Source organism: Miscanthus floridulus, chromosome 8, assembly GCF_019320115.1.
Source record: "Miscanthus floridulus cultivar M001 chromosome 8, ASM1932011v1, whole genome shotgun sequence".
Taxonomy (NCBI): domain Eukaryota; kingdom Viridiplantae; phylum Streptophyta; class Magnoliopsida; order Poales; family Poaceae; genus Miscanthus; species Miscanthus floridulus.
Genome location: NC_089587.1, coordinates 93,213,773 through 93,222,519, shown reverse-complemented (window position 1 = coordinate 93,222,519; position 8,747 = coordinate 93,213,773). Strand labels below are relative to the sequence as shown.

Below are 8,747 nucleotides of genomic sequence, written 5' to 3'. Positions count from 1 at the left end.
GCCCCGCATCTTATGTGCAATGCATTACTACAACCCTGGCTTAAAATGGTTTGTGAACACTAGAGGGATGTATTTTCAGGACCCATTGAGGCATGTCCTCTATCGTGTGTTCTGGTTTTTCACGCAAACGGAACATGCATTTCAGTTTTGTCGGCCAGTCGTACTTGTGATGGCACTTTCCTGACAGGAAAGTACAGGGGCACCTTGATGATGGCTGCTGCTGTTGATCCTAAGGACCAGATAGTACCCATGGCTTTTGCTTTGGCAGAGGGAGATAATAATGAATCGTGGTCATGGTTCATGCGGCTTCTACGTATACAAGTGCTTGGCCCATCTCGCACTATATGTTTGATCTCAGACCATCACCCAGGGCTTTTTAATGCTACAGCTGAGCATATAGATGGGTTCCCGCCTCTAGTGCACAGATGGTGCATGAGACACTTTGTCACTAATTTCTGGCGGTGTCAGAGGAAGAAGGAGGTATGTGACAATGTAAAGGCTCTATATTGTGTACGTACAGAGCATCAGTTCAAGAAGACAAAGAGAGAACTAGACAAGATGCTAAATGAAGCGGGAAAGGCCTGGTTAGAGGCGTAGATGGAACAGAAGGCTAAGTGGGCGTTAGCACATGACGAGGAAGGTTTCAGGTATGGTATCATGACCACTAACTCCTCTGAGTCTTTCAACCGTGTATTCACCAGAGTTCGATCGTTGCCTGTGTAAGGAAAATAGACCATAGTCCCATTTACTTTGGATTTTGGTGTTTGAACATAACCAAATTAGACTAAAGAATTTGCAAGTGTTTGTTTTGTAGTTCAATAGGGTGCAAGACGTGACTTGGACGAAGATGACATGATGATCCGATGATCAACACCATAAGCAAGACCTTAGAAGCACAGGAGAAGACCCAAGATATCAAGCAAAGTCCAAGCACGAAGATAGGAACTAAGCCGGATGCAAGATCACGAAGAAACGAGCTCACAGAGGTGACAGGACGCAGCACAGGACGCTGCACAGGACGTTGCACCGGACGCTGCATCGGACGCTGCACAGGATGTTGCACCGGACACTCCGATCAAGAGGCTCGGCAACAGCAGTGTCAGCAGCAGCGATCGGACGTTGCATAGGACGCTGCACCGGACGCTGAGTGCCAGAGTCCGGTTAACATTAGTAAGGTTTTAGAGAGCCGTTTTCGTGACCGGATACGTCCGGTCAGTGCTGATCGGACGCTGGTCAGAGTCCGGTCAATAGCAGAAAAGCTGAATTTCGTCCTCAACGGCTACTTTCTCAGTGGGGCTTATAAATAGATCCCCAACCGACCATTTGAGTAGAGTGGAGTTGAGGAAACATATTTAGGGTGTTGATATATCATTTTAGTGATCTCCACTTGCATAGTGCTTAGTGTTTTATTAGGTGATTAGCGTAGGTGCTTTGCGAAGTGCTTAGGTTGATTAGACCAATGCTTATGCGCTTGCTCTAGGTTTAGGCCTAGTGTATAGTGAGGTTTGCATACCTCTTACCACTCGGTGCTTGCGCGCACTATTATTGTACATCGAAGAGGCTTGTAGTCTTGCGAGATCACACCAACCGCGTTTATGGTGTGGCCGCCACCGTGTACCGGAGGGAACAAGGCCTGCGGTGTTTCGGTCGGAAGCTTGATGGTAAAGACGGCGGGGAGCATCCGGGAGAGGCTTGCCGAAAGGCATGTCGGAGACCCACTTGCGCGTGGGGAAGGCCCAAGGCTATCCACGGATTTACCCCGACCGGGAGCTTGGCCCTTGCGAGGGATTCCTTGCGAGGGGCTCCAACGAGGACTAGGGGGAAGCTTGCGCGCTTCTCAATATCTTGGTAAAAATACCGGAGTCGTCGACGGAAGTTTGCATATCTCTACCTTGCTCTTTAGCTTCCGCATTTACATTGATTGTATTACTTCTTTTGCGGTAGAGATATCAACACACTAGCAAAACCGTTGTTGCATATTTAGATAGTTTATCTTTTGTATAGGTTTTGCTAAGGTTAGAAAAAGAGGCCATATTTAAGAGTTAGATTTTTTAAGTTGCCTAATTCAAACCCTACTTCTTAGGCGTCACGGTCCCTTCAATTGGTATCAGAGCCGGTTGGCTCAATTCGGACCTTTAGTTTAACCGTCGTTGAGCCGACACTATTTAGAGTGGTTAGGATGGATACCTCTAGGCCTCTGCACTTTGACAGCACTAACTTTTCTTATTATAAGGCTAGAATGGCTTGCCACCTTGAGGCGGTTGATTTGGGTGTATGGAGAGTCACTCGTGATGGGATAAAACCTATTAAGAATCCCGAAAAATCCACAAAGAGTGATGAAAAAGAAATGCATTTCAATGCTAGAGCTAAAAATTGCTTGTTTGAATCATTTAGCATGGATGTGTTTAACCAAGTGTTCACTTTAAATACGGCACATGAAATTTGGTTAAAACTCCAAGAGCTCCATGACAGCACAAGTAATGTCCGTGAGCAAAAACATTGTCTAACTAAATAAAATTATGATTCCTTTATAATGAATGATGATGAGCTTATTCGTGTTATGTATTCTCGTTTGAATCTAATTATCAATGAGCTCCATTCAATAGGATTAACAAAGCTAGATGATGTGGTCATCGTGAGGAAGATCATCTCCGTGCTACCACAAAAGAAATATGCAAGCATCATCATCATCCTTCACAATATGGAGGACTTGAGCACCATGACCCCAAACATAATCATTGACAAGATAGTGACATTTAAAATATCATATAAGATAGATCAAGAAGAAGCTTCTTCATCGAACAAAGGAAAACGCTCGCATGTAGCAAGAAAAAAAAGATGAAAAACAAACAAGTTGAGATAAGCTCAAGCTCAAGCCCCGGCTGCTGTGCAGTGCAAGTTGTTCTGTTTCCGTGGGTAATTTCTACTCGTGCCCGGCAGCCCGGCTGCATGCTGTGCTGTGTTTGTTGGTGTCGTTATCGCACAGGGACTGGGACCGAAATTTTGCTGCCTGGCGCTGCATGCACTGGTGGTCTGGTTTCGCTTTCGGTGGCCCGCGGCAGGCCACGGTGTGCACCTCCCTCGCCCTGCCCAGACGGATAACGAGCCTCGCTCTCCTTCGGGCAGCCGTTGCTTAAGCCGCACTTGTTTATGGCACTGTTTGGCAGATAGATAGCTGATCGGTTAGGCACAGCCGAACAGGCAGTGTGCGCGCAACCAGCCAGCCTGGTCTAGTGACTACTAGTGGTCTGCAGCGGCTGCACGCGACGTGCACCGCATACACCTCCTCCGTCCTCCCCACGGCTGCACCGGCACCTGTTTTCGGTCTTGTCCTCGCCCACGGCCCACAGGACGACGAAACAGTTTCCACTTCCAGCGGCCCCTTCCTTGCCTTCCCTCGGCGGCGGCCACTTACAAATACTAGCCACTTTCGCACGACGACATACCAGTACCACTCCTCAGTCCTGACATGCCAATCTCTCCGATGGCGCGCCAGATCAAGCCAGAGCCGAGCGCCTGCTGCGAGTCGGCGGCCTCGACGCCGCCATCGTCCTCGTCGCCCTCGCCGCCGGCGCAGCACACGGAGGACGCCGCCAGCCGCAAGCGCCACGCGGGGCGCACCAAGTTCCGGGAGACGCGGCACCCGGTGTTCCGCGGCGTGCGCCGGCGGGGGCGCGCGGGGGGACGGTGGCGGTGGGTCTGCGAGGTCCGCGTGCCGGGCCGCCGCGGCTGCAGGCTCTGGCTCGGCACCTTCGCCACCGCCGAGGACGCCGCGCGCGCGCACGACGCCGCCATGCTCGCGCTCCGCCGCGGCGCTGGCGCCCCCGACGCCGCCGCCGCTACGCGGTGCCTCAACTTCCCCGACTCGGTCTGGCTGCTGGACGTGCCGGTGCCGCCGCCCCGGGCCGCCGACGCGGCCGACGTCCGCCGCGCCGTCGCGCTGTCCGTCGAGGGGTTCCTCCGGGCGCGAGCAGCCGCCGAGGACGCCATGTCCGCCACCTCGGAGCCGTCGGCGTTTGCCAACGATGACGACGCGGCCATGGAGACGGAGACAGAAGCGTCCTCCTCCTCCTCCTCATCCGGGAGCGACGACGCGCGAAAGGCAGAGGCCTCGCCGTTCGAGCTGGACATGCTGAGCGATATGGGCGTGGGCTTGTACTACGCCAGCTTAGCGGAGGGGCTGCTCATGGAGCCGCCGCCGTTAGACGCGCCGTGCGGCGACGACTACAGCGACTGTGACGACCTTGCTGGCGTGGCGCTCTGGTCGTACTAAAACACAAATCGACGAACGCTTGTCGTTGTAGATATTATCTCTTCTTTCCTTTTTGGGTAATGTAAATATTCCACAATCCTAGTAGTTACGTATCTCCGAAGTGAACAGAGAAAAGGAGCAGTGCTATCTCCAATGACAGAAATATTGTAGCAAACCTTTTCCTTTTGGGAAAATTGGTTTCATAGCACTCAAAGATTATGACATCCGGAAAATACCATCCAAAGTTCACCGTCACGTAAAATAGCACTGAAAGTGGTGTTCCGTTCCTGAATTTGGCATTCTGTTTCCTTGGTGTTAACGGCGTCCACCAAAGCCAACTCCACCTCACGTAGACAGAAGGGCCCCACTCGTCATCCTCCTCCCTCACTCTCCAATCCTTCCTGTTGATTCACCACCGCTGCCGAGCACTTGGATGTGACGCGTTGCTCCTTCCTGTTGATTCACCACACCCTGCACCCAGTTCGGGCTCGTCGTGTCGGGTAACCCGAATGCCCAACCTTACACACAGGAGAGGAGACCGGCCACGGGCGACACGCACGCTAGCTTCTAGGCAGCGCGCACCACAGGCGTTGTCGTCCTTGCACGCCTCGCGCAGGCCCCCAGTGGCGCACTCGCATCAGGGCCACGGCCCACGGGCCCAACAGACAGCTGCTGCTGCAGCCCCGCCGCAAAGTAACGCGATAGCTGCCGCGCTCCCCGATTCGCCCGCGACGGCGCCGTCTCCCGGCAGCTACGATGGTCGGTTGTCTGAGGTTCATGACCAGCTTCAAGCGCACGTGAGTGATCCTCTGCACATATATCCATTCGTGCTCGATAGTATATTGGTTCAAATTCGTGTTTACTTTCCATGGATTCATGTGCTTAATTTTTCATTTCATATGAATCTATCACAGGAATCCTTCTCCATTGCCTCCACGATCCATGTGCTGTTGCAGACTTGCAGTAGCACCTTGCAGCTGAAATGGGAATTCCAGGCGTACGTGCAGGAGAGTAGAGAGCGTGGACGCGGTCACGCGGTGTGCGACACGTCGACACTCAAGCTACTCATCCCCGGCAGGTCCGTCTCCTTTCGGTGAACGCGGTGATGGACTGGGTCACAAGACAGTAAGCCACTCTTTCATGGAGTAGCTGTGCATGGTGATGATGATCGGCGGCGAGTACAGAGGACCAGCTGCCGCATGAAGCCCCATCCCGAGCAGCCAATGTCGCGGCCGGCGGTTGTCGCGCCGTTCAGCAGCAGCAGGCCCATGGGCATGTCCTTGCTCTACTGGTGCTGTCGTACAGGTTGTTCTCTATGTCCGCTGCCGTCGTAGGTCGTAAAGGTTGTTCTCCACATCCTCCCGTGGCTGCTGCTCGTTTTTGAGTCAAGTGGAGGTGACAGGACGGAGGCCAACCAACGATGTTAACAGCTAAAGTAACAGAGTGCTAGATTCCGAAACGGACAGTGACTTTCAATGTTATTTTACGGTAGGATGAACTTTCAATGGTATTTTCCGAATGTCGTGTTCTTTCGGTGCTACGAAACCAATTTTTCCTTTCCTTTTCTGCTGGAACGCTATGCGTAGTTGTTTTCAGTCGAGAAATGATGCACATCGAAAAACACAGTGATATCTGATATGATGACTTAACTATTTTCGATCACTTAAGCAATGTATTATGATTATTCCACTTGATCTATCAGAACAGAATCAATCCTTTGATACAATACAACATGTCGATTGTCAAGTACTTACTTGGAATGCGTAAAATTTGCAAGATTTATTGGCATTGTTTACTAATGTTAACACAAACCAGTGGACAGGCACGCACGTGTCCATAAAATGGTCATTCGCAAAGAAGGAATTTAAGTGAAAATTTCCAGAAATAATAATACATATTCGAGAGAATTCATATAATAGTTAACAAGAATTTAGACAAAAATAAAAATATATATTTACCGTAGGAGTTGGCTGCTCAATTTATATATAATAGATGACAAGAATTGAGGTAGGAATTGAGTGATGGCCTGTTACTCATGGACCTCTCTAGCTACACGAAAGAAAGCATATTTTTTTAGAAAACAAGAATTTGAGTGGGGTGCCCCTGCTCCTTGTGTACTGGGTCCGCGTCTGCGATGACCCCATGGCAGCCCAGGCAGTGTGTGTGCACCCAGCCAGGTCCGCGTCTGCGACGACCCCATGGCGGCCCTCCTCGAACTCGCCGCCCTCAGGGGAGCGACCGATTCCATGAGGGCGCAAGGGGCGCTGGCTTTCCAGCGCAGCGTTGCCGCTTCGTATCGATTCTGGCAAGCCGTCGGTGAGCACGCCACGGCGACGCGCAGCCGAGTACAGGCGGCGAGCTATTTCCAGACGTTGTCATTGGACCACGACGCTGGAGCTGCAACGACCAATCGCTCGATGGTTAGCAGCTCCTGCAACATGGTCTTGGTCTGACCCTCTGGCCAGACGTCTGTGGTGATCTAGCGCGGTGGCGGCAGAGGAGCCATCGCGGACTATGCTGAGGGGAGAAGTGTATGATGGGCAGGTGATGAGGCTAGCAAGTGTGTGCAGAGCAGAGGAACACACTGAGCAGAGCAGGGTGGGCGGGGGTTCATCTCGATCAGCTTTTGGTGCACCATGGCGTATTCTCAAGAGCAGTACAACGGTGGCTACATTAATACCGCGTGGCACAAGTAAAACAGTTGTATGCACAATCTCAGCATTAAAATAAATAAATAAATAACCCAATACAATTTGCAGAATCAACCAATACAAAGAGATAAGGACAAATATGAAAGAGGAATCATAATTAGTGAAGGGTTCTAACCTTAGCAATGTAATTAGCAAATGTTGGATTTAATTTATACCTGGCTCACAAAATCTTAAGACCCATATTAAATACTATGCGCAATATAGTTTTAAAGTCCAATTTAGAATTGATCAACTCCATGTTTTCTAGCTCGGCTCCGTACTTTGTTAGTCAAACAGATATAGCTCTACAAACTGTCCTAGGGAAAAAAGGGTGAAGTTGCTCCAAACTCCAATTTTTTGTGGAGCTGCTTACATTAGAGTTTGTGGAGCAAAGTAAGTAGAGTAGTTCCAAACAAACTTTTAGTTCCATGCCCTGCCCTACTCCGTGCGTTCCTCTGCACGCACTTGCCTCCTCCCCTGCACCGCCCCTGCTCTGCCCTACTCTGCTCCCCTCCTCTCGTCCGCCATGCCCTTGGTCGCTCCATGCTAGATCACGACTAACGTCTGGCCGGAGGGCCAGACCCAGACGACGATGCAGGAATTGCTAGGTGTCGAGTAGTTCTTGGTTGCGGTGGAAGAGGCGTTGTCCGAGGAGACAGTGTGGAAAGAGGTAGTCATGTGTCTTTGCCTGCGCCTGCGCGTCGCCAGCATCGTGGCCCGCTCACCATCGGCAAAGGCATGCCGGACACGATTAGAAGCGGTGGCAGCGCACTGGCGAGCGAGCGCTCACTATGCCCTGATGGAAGAAATCGCTCATGTGCGGTGGAGAGGACATTCTCCTACTAACCCAGCGAACCCTACGACGCCTATGCCATGTGCGGTGCGGGGCCTTCGGCTACTGCGACAACACATTGTGGCGCTGCCTCCCCGGGTTCCAACCGCAGAGCCCTAGCTCGGAAGTGGACCCTACGTTTCTGGTCAGGTTGCTACTCGTGGAGCACTAACCTCAGTTGCGGCGGCAACGGGAGGAGTGACAGATTCTTCATCATCAAGCAAATGAAACTTTCGGACGCCCCGAACACCACGCTCTACTCGGAGCAATGCCGACAGGTGTGCCCTGGCAATTGCACCTACCGGGCATACGTCACGGCGAACGTCAGCGGCAGGGGTGAAAGGTCCTAATGGCTAGAGGGGGGGTGAATAACCTATTAAAAATTCTACAACAACACTAAGCCAAGCGGTTAGATAATTATGAGGCGAAGCAAGTGTTGTGCTAGCCTACTAAAAAAATACAAGCCACCTATCCACAATTCTAATTGCTATGATATCTAATTCACACAATGGCTAAGTCACTACTCTCTAAGTTAGTGAGCTCTCAAAGACTAACTAAAGAGCCTCACTAACCAAACTAACAAGACACAAGCTAACTCTCAAAACTAATTACACTAAAGAGCTTAACTACACTAAGAAAGTAAATACAAGAGAGGTAGTGAGGTTTATATAGCCGTGGCAAGAGATATACAATCAATCACAATGACAATCCTGGAGACAATGATGACATAATGATTTATCCTCGATGTTCACTTGCTTGTCGACAAGCTACGTCCTCGTTCTAGTGATTCACCCACTTTGAGGTTCACGCGCTAATAGACATCACACGCCTAACCCACTATCCGGTGCTGCACAACCAACACAAGATGGGGATCCACAAGCTACGAGCGATCCACTAGAATTGCCTTTGACGCTCCGCCGGGGAACGCACAAGAACCCCTCACAAATCACTGGGAGGTGGCCAAGAACAATCA

General features: G+C 51.0%; 1 protein-coding gene across 1 annotated transcript; it reads left to right on the top strand.

The window, feature by feature from the left end:
• The first annotated feature begins 3,471 nt into the window (after positions 1-3,471).
• LOC136472951 (dehydration-responsive element-binding protein 1I-like) lies at positions 3,472-4,475 on the top strand. Its single transcript, XM_066470649.1, has one exon. The coding sequence runs from the start codon at positions 3,485-3,487 to the stop codon at positions 4,271-4,273; it is 789 nt and encodes a 262-aa protein (XP_066326746.1). The 5' UTR covers positions 3,472-3,484; the 3' UTR covers positions 4,274-4,475.
• Positions 4,476-8,747: the final 4,272 nt, after the last annotated feature.